We start from the raw sequence: 19,100 nt of genomic DNA on the forward strand, positions 1-19,100 counted from the left end.
AAAGAGCAACCCTAATACTCCTGTCCTTCAGATTAATTAATTAATCTTGAGCATGTCGAAAAGGGACAGTGCTCTATACTATAGTTTGTACCTCTGTCCTAGAAGTACAGCATGGTTAGAAACTGGCAATATCTAGTCACGCTGTTCTGTGCAGTGCTGGGAGAGAAGGGGGTTGGCAGTAGTTCTAGGAATAGGGGACTCAACATGATGGAACCAGCAGTCCATAGGCAGGCTGCATCGGGGGAAAATGATCAATCCTGTGTTACCAAACTTCAGCCTGCTGGTTTATAACATGGCTGGTGTACTGATTTTACATAGTAGCTAAACAGCGCGTGCAGGATAGTGTCCTGGAAGGCTGAGATATTTCAGGCACTGCCAAGAACCTTCAGGGCTCTTTCTGATACTTGATGCTCCAACTGAAGGAGAATCACCAACAGCAAAAGGGTGGGAGAGATGCAATGGAGCAGGGTGGTGTTTGTTTTCATTTTCACACAAGGTTATGTTTTATTGCTCTTAGCTATTCTCCAATCCGTCTGCTAGAGGTATGTGTCCCACACCCCAAAATCTACATCAAACGTCAAGCTCCGTTAAAGGTTACTATTCTGCAGGATCTGAAGGATTTCTCTCAAAAGTATGTCCTTGTTTTGTTTTTCTTCACCTGTCTTCGCTGCCTCTTCTTATTTATGCCTTAAGGAGGACATGAAGCTGTCCTTGCTGCAGAAACTAAAGAAAACATCTGCTACATATATTTTAAGCTACTGCAGATGTAAGAGCTTGTAGCAAAACAATTTATTGACATGCTTAAGAGTAAGGAAATATGGTTCCTATACCAACATTAATTCTGACCCTCTCCACCTATTGTCTAAGGGTATGTCTGCACCGCAGCTGGGAAGTGCGGTTCCCAGCTTGGGTAGACGTGCGTGTGCTACACTGAAGCTAGCAGAGTGGCCCCAGTGGCATGGGTCGTGACTCAGGCTAGATGCCAGAGTACGGTCCATGCCGCCACTCCCACACAGCTGCTATTGCTGCACTAGCTCAAGCAGAGCTTGTACATTTATGTGAACTGCGAATCATACCTCCCAGCTGCTGTGTAGGTGTACCCCGAAGACACACCTGTGTAGGTGTATCTCCTCCCCGGATGCCTGGTGTAATTATACCTTTTAATGTGGCTAGACTAAACAGTTTTGGTCCCATGTCTCTTTTAATTTAAAAAAAAAAAAATTGCCATGACTTCTATGTAGATAGCTCAAGTGGCCAAACGTTCTTACAGACCTTTCCTAAATCATCACTGGAAAGGATTTCGCTGTCAGAAAGCTGACCCTGGAAGCATGCTGCTACAATGAAAATCCTCCACCTAGGAGCGATATTGCTGCCACTCTCCAATGCTCAAAAAATGGGGAGGAGACGCTGTACTTGGAAGCTTGATTTGAAAAGACACAAGTGACACAAAGAAGAAAAAAAAAGTATCGAGGTTCTTCAGTGCATTGTTTTGAACTGTCTGGCCTTCTGAGGCTCTCAACTTGTGGTTTCAATTTATAAAATGTTAAAAGGAAAATATTTAAATTGTTTCCTGAACAGGACCAGTTTTATTGAATTTGGTTTGATTTCAGACATTTTTCATTGCCACCTAATGTTTATTTTTAGGGGACTGTAATTGGGCGGGAGCGGATTGAATGTAATTTGATTTGTTGCCTCAGACTGCAGAAGAAACTGCTTTTAGGTTGTTTGGAAAGGTGGAAAAGATGGGTGGAAGAAGTGGCAATTTATCACAATCTTCTGGCTACTGCTCCTATTGCAGGGTTCCCATACTGCTGATCTCTTTTTTAGTACCTATTTGCTACTTGTCATCATTCCAGCAGGTTATTCTGTTCAGTGCTGAAATATTCAAGAAACAGTGAGAAGAGATGCTCTTGTCTACGTAGGTCTGGTTTTCTACATTGTAGTGCAGAACCATAAGTTATCCTTAAACCAGGAAGCTACAACAGTGCTCAGTTTGCATTGTCAGTCTTAGTAGACAAAGGCGGTACATGTATTCTAGCTGTTTGTTACATTAACCCTGCTTTCTTCACAATGAAGTACTCTATCGTGAATGAATGACGCTGTGTGCGCCTCAAAAGGGTGTGCCATAGTTTAGTCATCTGGGCAGAACAGCAAGCTTTCTTCACGATCTTTTTAGAGTCTACAGAATGCTCCTTTTAAGGGACCAGTCTTGTATCTTGTTCATGAGAGTAGACTTACTCAAGTTGTCCCATTGAAGTTTAACGGGACAAGCTGTTACAGGGTGGGGATAGGTTGCAAAACTCTAGCATCAGATTTGAGTGTGTGTTCTACTAAAGACCACTTTGGACTACATTTTGGCTCTGAGACTCTGAATGGTGTCGGTAACGTTTTCCCCTCTTACCACAGGGTATCACAGGTGTACCTTGCTGTTGATGATCGTCTCACCTCTTTGAAAACGGATACTTTCAGCAGAACAAGGGAAGAGAAGATGGAGGACCTTTTCGCACAAAAAGAGGTAACATGCTGCTTCTGCACCAGGGAAATGCAGGGCGAAAATGGAACATTGCTGTGCCAGTGTAACGCTGCTGGTGGTAGAGTACGGAAAAATCTCAATTTTTCTTTGGCAGATGGAAGAGGTAGAGTTCCGGAACTGGATTGAGAAGATCCAAGCAAGGATGCTTTCACCTTCATTGGACACCTCTCAGCAGTTGCAGTCAGTCTTTGAGTCTCTGATAGCTAAAAAACAGAGCCTCTGTGAGATGCTGCAGGCCTGGAATAACAGGTAAGAGAGATGCTAGCAACCTAGGGAGGAGATCCTGCTGCACTTTCTCCCTATCAAGTTTGTTGCTACTACTGCATACAAGATACTGCAATATCTTGCTAATGATTAGTCATATTTACACATGAGTGTTTGAAGGTGAAAATGTAATGAGTGGAGTTATATTTATAGAGACCCACTCGTAAATGGCTAGACTTCAGTGAGTGGCATTTATAGATTATCTGTTTCAAGCCCTGTTGTAGAAATTGCACAGACTTACTGGAGAATCACAATTTGTATGGGAAACCGGGCACAGCTGAAATAAAGGTAGAAATGAGGAGAGAACCTATATAAGGCAATTGATCCTCTGCACAACACTTTGAAGTAATCTCACAGTTGAGCAAATATGAAGAGAAACATTTTAAACACAGGCAACTTATAATTTCTCTATTCCATTTGCAATTATTTAAACTATCTCACGTGGCCCATACATGACTGTTCTGACTTCAACACTGCGGCTCCTACTGTGAGGTGCGAGGAAAAATGATCTGTTCATGGCTAATTGCAACCTTATTTAGTCACACAGAACATTTAGTAAGTACCAGGTGTGACCAGAAAATATTATGAAAGACACACATTTGACTAAACCTCAGCATGGACGATCTTTAGAGATTGTCCCCGGAATGATAGCACTTGTCTGAGGGCTTGTCTGCACTATTGCTTAAGTCAATGTAACTTACATTGCTCAGGGGTGTGAAAAAGCCATCCCCCAGAGCGACGCAAATTACATCGACTTAAGTGCTATTGACACCAGCACTAAGTCGGCAGCAGACTCTCTCCCGCCAACATAGCTTCTGCCTCTCGTGGAAATAGAGAAATTATTCACTCTCCCGTCAGCATAGCAGGTGCAGCTGTGCTGATGTAGCACGGTAGTGTAGACTAGCCCTGACGTAATTGTTCTAATTGAATATACTATTATTATTTATTTGTATTACCATAGTGCCTAGGCGTCTAGTCATGGACCAAAGATAACTCTGCTTCTCTTTTAGATTACAGGATCTCTTCCAGCAGGAGAAAGGTAGAAAACGCCCCTCAGTACCACCAAGCCCTGGAAGACTGAGACAAGGTGAAGAAAACAAGGTAATTTCATTCTGTTACTTTGAAACCGCCATTCTGATTGGAAGCAAACTAATCTAAAATAGCTTCTCCCATCTTTCAAAAAGGTTAAAATCACTTTTATAATCAGATGATGCTGCACCATGAAACTACTGAACCTCTGAAGGGTTCTAAAATGTTGCATGTGATCTGGCGTTCTGTACAGTTATAGTGCAGAAAATGTTAACTTTAAAAATACAAAAGCTTACAGTTGTTCTTCAGTGCTTGTAAGCAATCAATGTTATGTCCATCTAAAATGAAGACTGATGTTGAGGGTGTTATTTCCAGTTTGGAAGACCTTTTATGCACTAGCTCAGTGATTCTCAAACTTGTACTGGTGACCCCTTTCACGTAGCTAGCCTTTGTGTGCGACCCCCCCCCTTTATAAATTAAAAACGCTTTTTGTTTTTTACATATTTAACACTATTATAAATACTGGAGGCAAAGCAGGGTTTGGGGTGGAGGCTGACAGCTCGCAACCTCCCATGTAATACCTCATGACCTCCGAGGAGTCCCGACCACCAGTTTGAGAACCCCTGAACTCGCTTTTGTATCACAATGTAATTGGCGATTTAGTTCAGAAGAGGTAGTTTAACGGTTTACCTCCTTATTGTTTTATCATTCACTCTCATCTTACTTGAGAAGAGAAAAATCATGAAATATAATGAAAGTAAAGCAAATGTTGCAAGAATGTAGGAAATATTGGGTAAAATTCTGATATAAAGGGACCCAGCGGAGATAGGGAAGGTGTTGAAAGGAATTATTGTATTCCAAAGGGTTTTACATTGTGTCTAGTGATTAAACTCACTAGCATATAAAATAAACCCAGTGTCCATGTACAAGAAGGAACTACAGCATAATCAAGGTACCAGTTGAAAAAGAAGAAAGTGAAATTATAAAGAGGTGGGAAATGGGAGTATTGTAGAGAGCTGAAATTTAAGTGTGTTAAAATGATATGTTAAATACTAGAACTGTAAAACATTGCAAGTGTAACTTTAACAGATATTTTGTTAAAATTGCAATCTCATAATCTTATAGCATTCTGCATGCAGACATCTGTCCTTTCTGTGGCCAAAGCTAGGCTTACCTTTGAATGAACTCCTTTTTTAGTTTGCAAATGCATTTGATTTTTTTAAAAACTACACTTAAAACTTAATAGTACAGGTAATGGGCATATTTCCTTTGGTATAAATCTGAAAATGTCACTTAAGTGAGATATGGGAGATAGTAATTAATAAACTCAAAGAACTCGTAGCACAGGGCTCTAACTTGAGAGATAATGAAGAGAATGGTGGGCCATGATGGCAGTAATCTAAATCCTACTGTCTCTTTTAGAGTGCAGCTCTTACTTTTTACAGTCATGAGCAGACTTGCAGAATCATATCTTATGACTTGCACATGCTGCCACACATCAGGCATATATGGTGGTGCTGCAGAAGCTGAAAATGCTAGGGCTCTCTGCTTTTGCAAATGTGATGCTTCTTCATTTTGTAATTGCCCCATCATAAGGGATATAGCTGAAAAGAGAATGGGACTACTGGCTGCTTCCTCAGCAATCCATGTTCTGTCCATCTTTTCACAGATCAGTGCAATGGATGCCTCTCCCCGCAACGCTTCTCCAGCCCTACAGAATGGAGAAAAAGGTCTGTTTAGATAATGTGTTCTAGTAAGGACATAATAGAATTGCTCACCTCAGCCCCGTCTCATCTGAAATAATTAAAGCTGTAAATACATCAGTGTTGGTCTGTCTTCAAACTTTCCATTTTGAGACTATTACTCTACCCTATGATACAGATACATATCTTTTCCTGTATCCATTTAGGACATAATGGATACCATTTCCATGTAAATATCCCTAACAAAGGAGGAGAGAATGGAGAGGCAGCATATATCTTGTATAGAATCAGAATTCTTTTCACGTCCACATAGCATTCTTGTACAAGTTTTCCTGGAAGAATTAATGGTCTTTAAGGTTTTTAATCTTAACACTCTTAAAGGCTGCAAAATCCCAAAGGTGCAACATGTCACTGAGCTCTAGAGACTAGTTTGAAACTGTGGGCTTGTCTAAATGAACGCTTAGTTTGTGGCAGGCTGGGGTGCAAATCTACCTCGCACTAGTCTGCCATGCACTAAGTGTCCATGTGGACCCTGGTGCTGCACTAAGTTTCCCTACTGTGAAATGACCTACTTCTGTTTCAAATTGGGGTGATCAATAGATAAGGATGCTGTTTGGCACAAACCACTCCCCCAGCATAATGATTGCCGTAGGGCAGTTTCTTGAAACGGTTAAGATCTATTTTGGTCTCGTCTTGTATATCTGGTACCAGTCTGGGTTAACCTTGCCTTGCGCTCAGTAGTGCAGTTGGTTAGTGTATACTGCAAGACTGAACAGTATTCATGCATGCTGGAACTATTGCCTTAATTTAATTCTGCCAGACAGGAAGGATTATAGCATAAATTGGATTGAAATACTGTAGTGCTTATTAGTGTAAAAATTGCCTTTGTAACTGTCCTCATTGTATTTGCACATAATTGTTCTAATTCTTACACTCCACTTTTAAGAGATTTAAGCCACTAGCCTCAAGGTTGCAAAGAACCATCAAAATGTGAAATCAATGTAAACTCATGTGGTGATCATTGTCTTGGAAACCATAGATCTAAAAGAACTGCCCTGTTCTTTTTAATGGGTTGTTAACTCTAAATCCTAATGAGGCTATTTTAAATGTCATCTTAATTATTTTGCTGATTACTTTATTTATCCTTACTGTTAACAGTACATTAGGTTAGAACGTAGCATGGAATGCTGGAAAACAGCTAGTCCCTGTCAAAGATTGGTTTTAATCTGCCTCTCCTAAATATAGTCACGTCTGAGGGGAAGAAGCTGCATCTGATTTCCATTGCCAAAAACCTTAATCATCTCCTGGTTCAGATTTTTATACTAAATTACATATTACGTTTTCATTTCAAGACACACTAGTTATGGGTCTCATACGTTGCAAATAGGAATATAATACTTCCAATGCAGAAATGTTATTGCAAAGTAGAAGGATCTTAAGGGTAAGGATTACTGAAAAGTGAGAGTGAGCTACTGTAACTATTTTCCCATGGAGTCTTTTGAGTAGTTGTTCAAGGCAAGTTATGTATTATCTCAGTAATATGGGAGCGTCAATGTTTTCAGTTTTTCAAAAGTTACAGGAACTCCATCAAGAGGAGTAGATTGAGAGCTCTAGATTTTGATGTTTTAAAACCTAATGAATTGAAATGTTTCTTAAAAATTCATTATAGTTTTGGTGGGTGTTCCTCTACAGTATCTGCAACCCAAACATTGTGGGTGAGAACTACAAAGTGACATGGGCTAACCTATTGTCAGAGGCGAATGGAATGCAGTAAATGAATCTGCCACATAAATGGTGAAAAGGAAACTGGATGTCTTATGTTCTCAATTGTAATATAAGGATTTATTAGTTACAATATTATAGAAGTTTAACTTTTAAAGTTTCCAAAAGCTCTCACTAGAACCACTCTGAATAAAACTTTCAAAAGCACTGAAGTCCTGTTTTTGAAAGTGACTTGGATGCTTAGGCACCCTATTGACTTGTAATAAATCTCATTAGGAGACTAAGCAGCTGGAGTTTCAGGCTTGGTCTAAACTCGAAAATTTGATTGGCATAACTACATTGCTCAAGGGTGTGAGAAATCTACACCCGGAGTGGTGTAATTAAGCCAACCTAAGTGCCCATGTAGACAGCACTAAGTTGACAGAAGTCTTCTTCTGTTGACCTAGCTACTGTCTCTCGGGTAGGTGGATTAGTTACACCAACAGGAGAATCCCTCCGGTCGGCCTAGGTAGCATCTGCGCTGACGTCTACACTTACATGGCACTACAGCACAAGCCCCAAGTCTCTTTCAGAACCGGAACTTAAGGAAACTTTTGGAAACTTTCCTGTAACTCTTCGAGCATTTGTGCTCTCATTATGCACTGCTTCTCCACTTTCCAAGCGAAGGATCTGTTATATTACATATCGTATATGTGAGGGGAAAAATGGTTACCCAAGTGAATGTCCATTTTTAGTGAAGGGTCCGGGATGGAAACGGGTATTCGTTTTGGTTGGTAATCTCAAATGCTTTCCTGTGTCCTTGCTGTTTTTTGTATGTTCAACAGATGACCGTTTCTTGACAACCTTGTCAAGTCAGAGCTCCGCAAGCTCCACCCATCTCCAGCTTCCTACCCCACCTGAAATTGTGTCAGAGCAGCTGACAGGGGGGCCTTCCTTTGCCAATTCACTCTCTGAACCAGACACCACCAGCAGCTCAGAAGGTACAATTCAATGACGCTTATTTCCCTCTCCCTTTGGTTGTGTGACACTCCACGTAGTGGCTAGCATATGAGATTACTGGTTACTAGATTAGTATGACTGCCTCTCTAAATGATGATGCTGAGAACCAAACACTTCACCTGGCAGACTGAGTGCCTAAAGCTCACCAAAGTGGACTAAATATTTTGAAGAGTGCTTGAGTATTGTAACAGGCTTCAATGGTGGGAACCAAAATGGTGTAAACTTATAGTAATGGTGTCCTGTATCAGGTCCAGGGCATCTCATCAACCTTTTTCAAATGATTGAATGGTACCTAACTGTGTCTCAAAAATACATGTGCTCCTTTCAAGGTTGCTTGTTGCTAAAGGTTCTGCTGCAGCTGCAAAAGAGCTATTGGTTCGTTAGTGCATTCTAACGAAGAATGGCCGTAAACCGCCCTCCTCGGTAGGGAAGGCCATCGGTATCCTCCTTTCTCCCTACGCTTTCTTCCCCATATCACTGACCCTTCCCTCTTTGAATGAAGAGTAGATACATGTTCTTCAACACTTAGTTTTGGCCAGAAAGGAATCCTTGTAAGAGAAATAAGAGGCACTCTCCTTTCTCCTGTGGCTGAGTATCCTGGAGAACTCTTATCCAAGGTCAAGAACTGATCTTTGACTTATTTCAGGCATGCACATCTGTCCCAAGGGTGCAGTGGTACGAGGCCATCCAGCTGATGTAACTGAACTCAATATTGCTGCATTGTGAGCTGACATCCACCAAACTGCTTCTCTGAGAGAGTCTTGATCCAGGGAGATTTTAATAGGTTGGCTACAAAAAAGGGCAGAGTTACAGTGCAAACTTTCACAAGCTGTACTATAATCAGCTGCATGAGACTGTGCATATATTCAGCTGCATGGCTGAGGGGATAGGACCTTTGGATTAGAAATTAGGCAATCTGGGTTCTATTCATGGCTCTGGCTCAGACTCACTGTAACTTGAGGCAAGTCACTGTAGGGCCAGATTTTTACATTTAGGGACTCAGTGGCAGTCTACCTTTTAAGAATCTGGCCCTTAACCTCACAGCCTCAATTTGTAACATGGCAATGATACTTACTTTTTCCATGTGAATTTCTTTGAGATCCTCCAATGAAATGTATGGTAGAGCAAGGAATTTTTTATTTCCCAAGATTACAGCCCACATGGAAATCCAAGTAAAGTTTGACTGTTCTGGTGTATGCTTCATGATCCACAATTAATAGTCATATCCTCATTCTAGATGTATTTGATGGACACTTGTTGGGATCTACAGACAGCCAGGTGAAGGAGAAATCTACTATGAAAGCTATTTTGGCAAATTTGTTGCCTGGAAACAGCTATAATCCCATTCCATTCCCCTTGTAAGTAATATACGGTGCTACCAATGGACATGAAAATTGTGTTGTGTGCTAAATACCAAACTGATGTTCTGGCTCAGCTACAGAAACTGAAAGCTGTGCAACTGCTCTTGCTGAACAGAGAGACTAATAGTCATAAGTTGGCTTTCCCTGCACACAAACATCACTGGATTAAAAGTGTGTTCATAACGTCCAACAGTATATTGCTTGCCTAAAGCAAGCCCTGTTTTCTCTAACATGTTAATCTTTTTACTCTCCACCACCACCTATAGTACATAATGGAATTTTAAATTACTCTAGCCTGTGGCTAACGTGCCATCTACAAATATTTGTGATGGGAGAAGCCAGTACCTTTACAAGTCCATATGAGGCGTTCAAGTCACAGAATCACTTGTCTGGGGTGTATTTGGTGAAATTTGAACTTTCACCAAAAACTCCACCTGTTGCTCCTTCACTTGTCCAGAGCTGCTAACATAAAAAAATAATCTATTCTGGTTTTTATACAGTGACCCAGACAAGCACTACCTAATGTATGAACATGAACGGGTACCCATTGCAGTCTGTGAAAAGGAACCAAGCTCCATCATAGCTTTTGCGCTCAGGTATTTAAACTGATTCACTTTTCACTGGGTTTATCCCAAATGTCTAAGAAATCTTCAGTGGCCTTTCTGTTCAAGCAACATGTATAAACCCCTTGCAGCCGCTACTTCTATAAATGTGAGACTTTCTTCTAGCCCTGTGTGAGAGCTCCTTGCGAAATTGAAGTGACAGCCTTCTGCATGGGGAAATTAGACTGTCTGCAGCTTTCTGAAAAATCTTTTATTTAGATAAAATAACTAGAGTTCAGAGCTAGTTGTTACAGAACGAAGTAAAATAGTCTCTCAAGGACCTTGTGTGGGGTTTGTTTTTAGCTAACAGGTAGGAATCCTATCTCCAGGGGATTGCCCTCCACTTGCTGCTGCCTCTGAATTAAAGCAAATGGATTGGTATTGTAGGAATTGTAACATAAGCTGTTAATCTTTCCCTTTCAGTTGCAAGGAATACAGAAATGCCTTAGATGAGTTATCCAAAGCATCTCTGAAGAGCAGTTCTGAAGAAGGGCTTCCACCAAACAGGTGACCAACTGGCTCATAACAGGCTTGACAATGTTCTAGAGCAGGGGTGGGCAAACTGCAGCTCGCAGGCCGCATCTGGCCCGCCAGCTGTTTTAATCTGGCCCTCGCACTCCCGCTGGGGATTGGGGTCTGGGACTTGCCCCATTCCGGCGCTCCAGCTGGAGAGCAGGGTCGGCAGCTGATCTGTAAAGCTCCCAGAAGCAGCAGTATATCTGCCTCCGGCTTCTACGCCTAGGGGCAGCCAGGGGGCTCCACTCTGCATGTTGCTTCTGCTCCAAGTGCCGCCCCCACAGCTCCCATTGGCTGAGAACCACGAACAATGGGAGCTGTAGGGGCAGTGCCTGTGGACAGGGCAGCGCGCAGCAGAGCTGCTTGGCAGCGCCATCGTGTAGGAACCGGAGGGGGGACATTTTTGCTGCTTCCAGGAACCGCTTGAGGTAATCACAGCCCGGAGCCTGCACCCCAAACCCCTCATCCCCCAACCCCACCCCAGAGCCTGCACCTCCAGCCGGAGCCCTCAACCCCTCCTGCACCCCAACCCCAATTTCGTGAGCATTTATGGTCCACCATACAATTTCCACACCCAGATGTGGCTCTTGGGCCAAAAAGTTTGCCCACCCCTGTTCTAGAGAGAGCAGAGTGTGGTCATGGGGGGTGGAGGGGAGCCAAAATCATAGCTGGGGGCCCCTCCAATGTGTTCTTATGGAACTGCCAAGTACTTCAATTTTCTGACAGCATCCAGTGTCCAGATGGTGTCGTCCCCAGTTTCAATATAATTAGCTGTCTTATAACAGTAACTCAGGTCCCATCTGACTTTGGGCCCTTGAACTGTACCCTCCTAACCAGCTTCTCCACTGAGTTACATGTACACTAGGGGGCAGTGATTGGGTTGCTCCCAATCCTGGAGCTGTGCTATTTGGCACAATCTGTTATTGAAGAGGCCCGTAGTCCTGTTCACTCAGCTTGGTGACTTAGAGAAACAGTTTTTGCACTCAGGCAAGTGGGCCTTCCCCACTGAGATAAGGGTGGGTGATCTCTTTCTTGGATAGATGAGGTAGAGGAGTCATTTTGGAAGGAAGCCTGGAAGTCCACGAGGGGTTGAATGTCTCCCCACAATAGGACTCTTTTACATCCTCTTCCCCATATAGATTTACTTTAACTTTCTTTCATTCATTTAAAATTGGGGATAATCTAGTGCCCGGGTGAAGAATTAGTTTATCTGGTTCACATGGAAAACTTACTATGGTTATAAATAATTCAGAATGTCTTTCCCTTTCAGTATGTTGGACAACAAACCGAAGAGCAACAGCCCAGTCCGATTGCCTGAGACTAATGCGGGACAGGCAAACCGCACAGCCGAAGCAGAACAGCGTAAGGTTGTTTTAGAGAAATAGTGTCCACATCACAGGCCAGCTTTGATTTAATTACTGAGATCAAATAAGCTTAAGTGTAGGTTTTGATTGAAACTATCTTTAAAAAGGGAAAATACAACTTGAAATGAAATCCAGTTTGTTCTAAGTTGGGTATAGTAAATTCAGTTTTTGAACTGCTGTTATTGGCTTGAAAATCAAAGTCTCACACTGGTGTTTTTCTCCTGGTACTCTTCTCTTCTACTAACAGAGATGACCTCAGTCCTCCTTTTTTTATATAGCAGACTTAAGTATTCTTATGTGGGCTTTTGTGCCCCATATAGAACCTGGACTCCAGTTGTGTTCTTAGTACTGTCTTATGGTTTTGGTGGTGGTGTGTTTTTAAAGATACTGGTTAAAAATATTTTGAAATTTGGGGAGGAGGGGAAGTTGTAAAATGCCATGAGTAGTTCTCAGTAGAAAAGTTTCCAAGATGCCAATGATTCTTACAGTCAGGAAGGTTCCTGGTTTTGTTTTGTTTTTTTAAGATGTGTGAGCATGGGAACATTGTCTGTGTTAGGCTTTCTTCAGCTTGTCTTCCCCTGCCCCCCCTCCCTTTTTAAAAAGGATTAGCACTTTAGCGCTCCAGTGTAACAATTAAGCAGTCAGCTCAGTTTGACGTGTGCAGTTTCTCCAATGACTTCTGAAGTATTAAGGTGTAGCATTCTGTAACACTAGGTCAACTAACCTGTTACTTTAAATTGGTTGGAGGATTGGAAATAGGTTACTGGGCTTTTCCCCTACTACTAGAAAAGTCACTTGAGAATATTTCTGTGATAAAAGCTTCTGGGTTGTAGTGACTATAGAAACAATGGTGCCCACTCTTTCCTTTGCTCACTCACTTTAGCAAAAAAAGTTTCTGGAGTTCTATCCTTCTTCCGTGGCACAGGAGGGAAGAGCCCTGATCTGTCTACCCAGAAGAAAGAGACCTTACGTGGTGCAGATAGTGCCTACTACCAGGTTGGACAGATGGGCAAGGAGGGTCCGGAGAGCCAAGGAGCAGAGACTCAAGGTATGCTCTCTCATCAGTTACATCTTTCAGCTAGGACTGTTGCATCTCCCAACATCTAGTCTATTTAAACAAACAGACAAAAAACCCAAACCCGCTCCAGATGGAATTTTCAAAGAAAAGTAAGTGTTAGGTGCCCAAATCTCATTGAAATTCAATGGACTCCTCTTGAAAATCCCAGCTTCCCTCTTTACTAGACAAGGGACCTTTTTTAAGGCTCCAGGCCTATAGCATCAAGAACAATACATCTTTGGTTTCAGGGTCTTCCAAATTCCTTCAAGTTGGGTGGGTGTAATGTGAACCAGTGGGCTTCAGTCCATCTCTCAGCTTTACTTCCTGGTCTGCTGTATCACTTCAGTTCATGGAGTAGCAGAAAACAGAAGGAAGGGGGTGGGGGAAACTGCGTTCACACAGGCTAAAAAGCTTAGTGCTGTCGTCATGCTTCTGTAGTATGAGTGGTAGCATCACTCGAAACACTCTCTCACAGAGCTGTTATATTGGGAAGCTTGGCCTGGAGGGACTAGAGCAGGTACCGGCAAGCTTTGGCACGCAGCCCATCAGGGAAATCCGCTGGCAGGTCAGGACAGTTTGTTACCTGCAGCATCCTCAGTTTCGGCTGATCGCAGCTCCCATTGGCTGTGGTTCGCCGTTCCAGGCCAATGGGGGCTGCAGGAAGTGTCAGCCAGCATATCCCTCGGCCCACACCGCTTCCCGCAGCCAACCGCGGCCAGTGGGAGCTGCAATTGGCTAAACCTGCGGACACTCAGGTAACCAAACTGTCCCAGCTCACCAGCAGATTGCCCTGACGGGCCGCGTGCCAAAGGTTGCCAATCCCTGGACTAGAGTAAGACAATTGCTCCCCAGACGGTTTCTAAGAAATTAGTTATATGAATCTTTCACTTCAGGGTTATCCGTCAGCAAGTTTAGTGAACAATGCGTTTTTCTTTAGTATCTACCTACAATCTGTTTTGAGGACTCTTCCAGTGACCATCAATTTTTATAGTGCACTGAGTTTGAATCTTATTTCTAACTTTCTGTAATTTGAAGCCCGATTTGACCTTGAATAGTGGAAATGAGGCTAATTCAGTTAGTGAAATAAATGATTTGTGTATGATTTGTGACTCTTTAACTGTTCATGCAGTATCTAATCATCTTCTCAAGGGGTGCTTTAGAACTACTGCTGCTAATAAAAATAAACATTTTGGCAAACCCCAAAGATCTTCTTTTAATGTGAATTCTATTCAATGCTAAGCATACCTTGTTATAGAACTTGGCTTATGGTGCTAAACATACATGCCTGACTTAATCTTCCCCTTGCCGTTTTCAGATGAAGCAGATGGAGGAGATGCACAAAAGAAACAGCTAGCAAATCCCCATGTGGAACTTCGTGAGTAGGAAATAATTTGGGGCTCTTAATTAAGAATCACATGGTGGCATACTGCCCTCTTCACAAACACAGAACTACCTCCCTAATAAAACTTGGAGTTGATGAGTTGACAGTTCATCTTGGGCAGGAAAATATCAGATTGCAGAGCAATGGCATTCTTACTAACAAGTCCAGGTGTTCTGAAAAAGTAGCAGAGGTGTTAATTACAAAAAACAGCCTACAAAGTCTAAATTTCCATCACATCTTGTTTTGAAGCACCATCAATTGGCATGTAACATGGGCTAATTTTGTGGGGGTATTAAAATAAAAACAGAAAACAACCTTTTCTTTTTTAATTACTACTTAGCCAGTTTTCTAAGCACTTTAAAACATAGGGGTGGATAAGAGTAACTGTAACTTACAAATAACTTTTGTAGTGAGGGCAAGGGATCTTAAAAGCTCCTGAAAAATATTACTGACTGGTCAACTCTCTTGGGAAAACAAGCCTTGCTTTTTCTAATTAACGAAGGACCTTCTCTCTCCATGTCTCTCTGCAGAGTTTTCAGATGCTAATGCCAAGTTCTATTGCCGGATTTATTATGCCGGGGAGTTCCATAAGATGCGTGATGTGATACTCGGGAGCCGTGAGGAGGACTTCATTCGCTCCCTGTCTCACTCTCTGCCCTGGCAGGCCCGTGGAGGCAAGTCAGGAGCTGTGTTCTATGTGACGGAAGGTAAAACTGGCTTGCTTATTTCTTCCCCTTTCGTAGCAAAAAGCTTCTTAACCATTTCTTGTGGGAGGGGTGTTTTCTGTACCTTTAGTGCGGCACTTGGGGGGGTTGGAGAACTAAACTGAAAACCCCAAGGCACAACTGGAGGACAGGCTTTCATAAAGCATACTCTTCAGCAGTGCTGAAAATAGCTGGCCAAGGAGGTTAAGTATAAAACTCCTACTTTCTCACAGCTTCAAGGGATGCCAGATTTTAATATAATTGAATGATTTACAGTTTTCTTTCAATCTTTTGGCGTTCACTGTTAAGGCAAATCAGACTTTTTAAAAATTCCTTCAAATGAGCTAACACCTAGAACTGTAAAGCCTATGGACACAAATTTCTGCTGCTAACGTTTAAAGAGAAAATTACAGTTAATAAGGTACATGCTTGAAGTTAGATTCTTGAAGGATTTGGGGGTGTCTTTCTGGATATTTACAGTAAATGTTTTCCTACATCTGGAATTACATAGCCTTTCTCTAATGTTGAAACAGATGACAGATTCATTTTGAAGCAGATGCCCCGTCTGGAGGTCCAGTCCTTCCTTGACTTTGCCCCACACTACTTCACTTACATCACTAATGCTGTTCAGCAAAAGGTAGGAGGTTTGGAACTTGTCTTTTTATTTCTCTTCAGGCTGGTTTTTGGAACTTGTCTTTTTATTTAAATAGTTGTTTTCAAGCCAGTAGTATTAAAATGAGGGGGACTAACAGATATAATGAGGAGTTAGGTATATATTGGCAGTCTGATACAAAGGATGTTGTTTTTTTTTTTTAAATTTTTAAAATGCAGAAATTTCACCAAGGCTTCAAAATCAAATGTATTGGGATGAAAAATGAAAGTTCTGGCGCACAGGAAAGTAATGCTTTCTACCATAACTATTGGAATGTTATCCTCTGTTCTCTCGATCAGAAACCAACAGCACTGGCCAAAATACTTGGAGTGTATCGGATTGGATACAAGAACTCTCAGAACAACACTGAGAAGAAGCTGGATCTGCTTGTCATGGAAAACCTTTTCTATGGCAGAAAAATGGCTCAGGTGAGGAATAAGTATGTGATGCATCTTTCTCTTCCACAGTGCTTTTCCCAACACAAAGAGTAGGAACAGGGCTGACACTACTGGGGCATCTTCACCCTGAAGATGTTGACTCAGGCCTTATCTACCCTTATCGGGGGTGTGACACGTGGTGATCGATGCATCAGTGGTCGATTTAGCGGGTCTAGTGAAGACCCGCTAAATCGACTACAGATCTCTCTCCTCTCTACTCCTGTGTTCCACCTGAATGAGAAGCACAAAAAGAGTTGATGGGAGAGTGTCTCGCATAGTGTGGACCCCGCGGTAAGTAGATCTCAGTTCGTCAACTTCAGCTACATTATTCACGTAGCTGAAGTTGCATAACTTAGATTGATATCCCCCTGTAGTGTAGACAAGGCCTTTTATGTAAAGTGTCATCTTTGAATGGCTTCTGTTGCCATAGTTAAGATTACAACCTTTTTTCCATTAGATGTCCTATATTTGTCCTTGCCTCTCTGGCTATCCACGGTGGCTTGCCCTGAACTGCAGGGTTTACACTGGAGACTAAGAATTTTTTTGAATGTTAGAAGAAAATTAGCCAAAATCACACACACCTTAAAATTTGACTTCATCTTTTTAGCTCAAAAAGGCTTATTGCTGACTCTCTATCCTTTCCAGGTGATTAAATCTTGACCCTATGCCTAAATTACTATTTGAAGAAATGTGGTGGTGGTTTAAGCATATTATAGTGTCTGCTGTATCTAATTGTAATGGTTTTAATGTATATGTGATCTGCTTGTCCTATGGTGGCTTGCTGCCTCAGAGACATTATATATTTGAGCTTAACTTCTTGCTAGATTGGTGGAGCACAACTGTGTGGTAGCTGAAGGGACCAGGTTTCTAGGCCAGATCAACAGGTTTGTGTGGCCTGTCTTGTATTGTGGTTGCAGCAATCACAAGTGGATACAATTCTACAATTAATCCACTTACCTTCCCAGCCACACCATGGCCTGTTTTCATGCAAGATTCACTCTCTCCTGAATGTCTTCTCCTTACGACTGACCTGTGGGGTTCCCAGTAGGCAGAATGCAAACACCAAAAAGTGGCAGCATCAGCTTTCTTTTATATTCAGCAGTTTTAGAAGAAAATATCACATCAGGTCACCTTTTAAAGTCCAAATCATCATATAATCAAAGCTGTAAGCAGTGTGCTGACATCTTCATCAAGGTCCATTGATCAGTTACCACTCAATCCCATATACACAACTTGGGAGTAATTGATTTGAGGGTGAGATATTTGACATTCCATGATCTTGTAGTAAAACTGTTTGGAGTCTTTGAGACACTGGTCTCTCTAACAGAGTGGAAAGTGGGTAAAACAGATTTTCTTCCAATGAAATGAAGTACTCTTGTCCTCCCCTGCCAGGTGTTTGACCTGAAGGGCTCCCTGCGGAACAGAAATGTGAAAACAGACACCGGGAAGGAAAGTTGCGATGTTGTCCTGCTCGATGAAAATCTCTTGAAGATGGTACGGGACAACCCTCTGTATATCCGCTCTCACTGCAAGGCTGTGCTGAGGGCTTCCATCCACAGCGATTCCCACTTTCTTTCCAGCCACCTCATCATTGACTATTCCCTGCTGGTTGGCCGCGACGATACTAGCAATCAGCTGGTGGTTGGGATCATTGGTATGTAACCTTTGCTCTTGCTCTTTCAAGTACTTAACTTTAACTTCATGGACTGTGTTTCTCATCACCACAGTACCATATCTGTGGTTATTCATGACTTCTGCTTCTTCCTTTGAATTAAGCTGTGTATTGGGGGTGAGGCAGTTCACAGTGAACCTTTCTGAAGCCTCCCTTGGAGTCAGAGCCATATCTGTGTCTAATATATTTGAAGAATTAGGTGGATGAATGACCCCATCCAAACATTCACTAGATCCACCCAACTCAACAAAGGCACATGTCATGAGCACTTGCCTTTCACCTTGCTGAAGTAAGATCACGCTGACTGTGAAAGCTTACGGATTTCTCACTCCTTTCTTTCTGGCCTGCCTGTTGGCTCGTATCCCTAGCTGTGCAAACGCTCACATGCATGCTGAGCACTTTTTGCAGTCATTTTAAAGGAAAGTCAAGTTGGTATATAATGTGCATGCCTTGGAGTCCAAGTCCATGTTAAAATAGAGAGTGGATTATTTATGCTGCCTTTCCTGTCTAAGCTGAATGGCAATGTAAGTCAATTTACTTAGAGAGGAGCCAAGAAATATTGTATAGATTGATTTGATTTTTTTTTTTTTTAAGGCTAGAAGGGACCTTGTGGTCATCTAGGCTGACTTCCTGCATTGTACAGGCTGTAGAATTTCACCTAATTGTTCCTGTAGCACACCTAATAACTTGCGGTTGAACTAGAACACTCCTTAGACAGCCCATCTTGAATAAAAGACTTTTGGCTGGTGAATTCACCACATCCCTTAGTAAATTTGTTCCATATTTCAAACCCCTGAGGGGAAAATAGGTTTTCAAAATAAAGATGCCAACTCATCCCAAAGGACGTTTTCAAACTGAGGTCTCTTAAGATTGGAGCTAGGGAATTCTCTGTGCTTCCTATTGAGCTATCAGAATGGCTTTCAGTGTTTAAGAGTTGAAAGAACTGTAAATGTCATGGAGGGAGCAATCTCTTGCGTTGGCCTGGGAAGGATTTAGATGGCCTAGTTGGTCTCCATAACTGTTGTCAAGGAATTTTACTTTCAAAAAGTTTTTTTTGTTTTGTTTTTAAATAAAGTTTGAAATTGCACAAACCTATCAGTTTTG

The 19,100-nt window shown here is 42.0% G+C and overlaps 1 protein-coding gene across 3 annotated transcripts in view; it reads left to right on the top strand.

Moving 5' to 3' along the window:
* The window catches only part of PIKFYVE (phosphoinositide kinase, FYVE-type zinc finger containing), a 99,425-nt gene that overhangs the window by 71,211 nt on the left and 9,114 nt on the right, over positions 1-19,100 (top strand). For all 3 annotated transcript variants that reach the window (XM_077829826.1, XM_077829828.1, XM_077829827.1), the window contains 16 exons: positions 518-631; positions 2,407-2,515; positions 2,628-2,782; positions 3,808-3,898; positions 5,496-5,556; positions 8,076-8,231; positions 9,488-9,608; positions 10,112-10,207; positions 10,637-10,720; positions 12,000-12,091; positions 12,977-13,141; positions 14,466-14,525; positions 15,062-15,238; positions 15,769-15,872; positions 16,187-16,315; positions 17,717-17,978. In XM_077829826.1, the coding sequence (XP_077685952.1) occupies positions 518-631; positions 2,407-2,515; positions 2,628-2,782; positions 3,808-3,898; positions 5,496-5,556; positions 8,076-8,231; positions 9,488-9,608; positions 10,112-10,207; positions 10,637-10,720; positions 12,000-12,091; positions 12,977-13,141; positions 14,466-14,525; positions 15,062-15,238; positions 15,769-15,872; positions 16,187-16,315; positions 17,717-17,978 (1,976 nt within the window). The remainder of the gene's footprint in view (positions 1-517; positions 632-2,406; positions 2,516-2,627; positions 2,783-3,807; positions 3,899-5,495; positions 5,557-8,075; positions 8,232-9,487; positions 9,609-10,111; positions 10,208-10,636; positions 10,721-11,999; positions 12,092-12,976; positions 13,142-14,465; positions 14,526-15,061; positions 15,239-15,768; positions 15,873-16,186; positions 16,316-17,716; positions 17,979-19,100) is intronic.

This window comes from Eretmochelys imbricata, chromosome 11 (assembly GCF_965152235.1).
Source record: "Eretmochelys imbricata isolate rEreImb1 chromosome 11, rEreImb1.hap1, whole genome shotgun sequence".
Lineage (NCBI taxonomy): Eukaryota > Metazoa > Chordata > Testudines > Cheloniidae > Eretmochelys > Eretmochelys imbricata.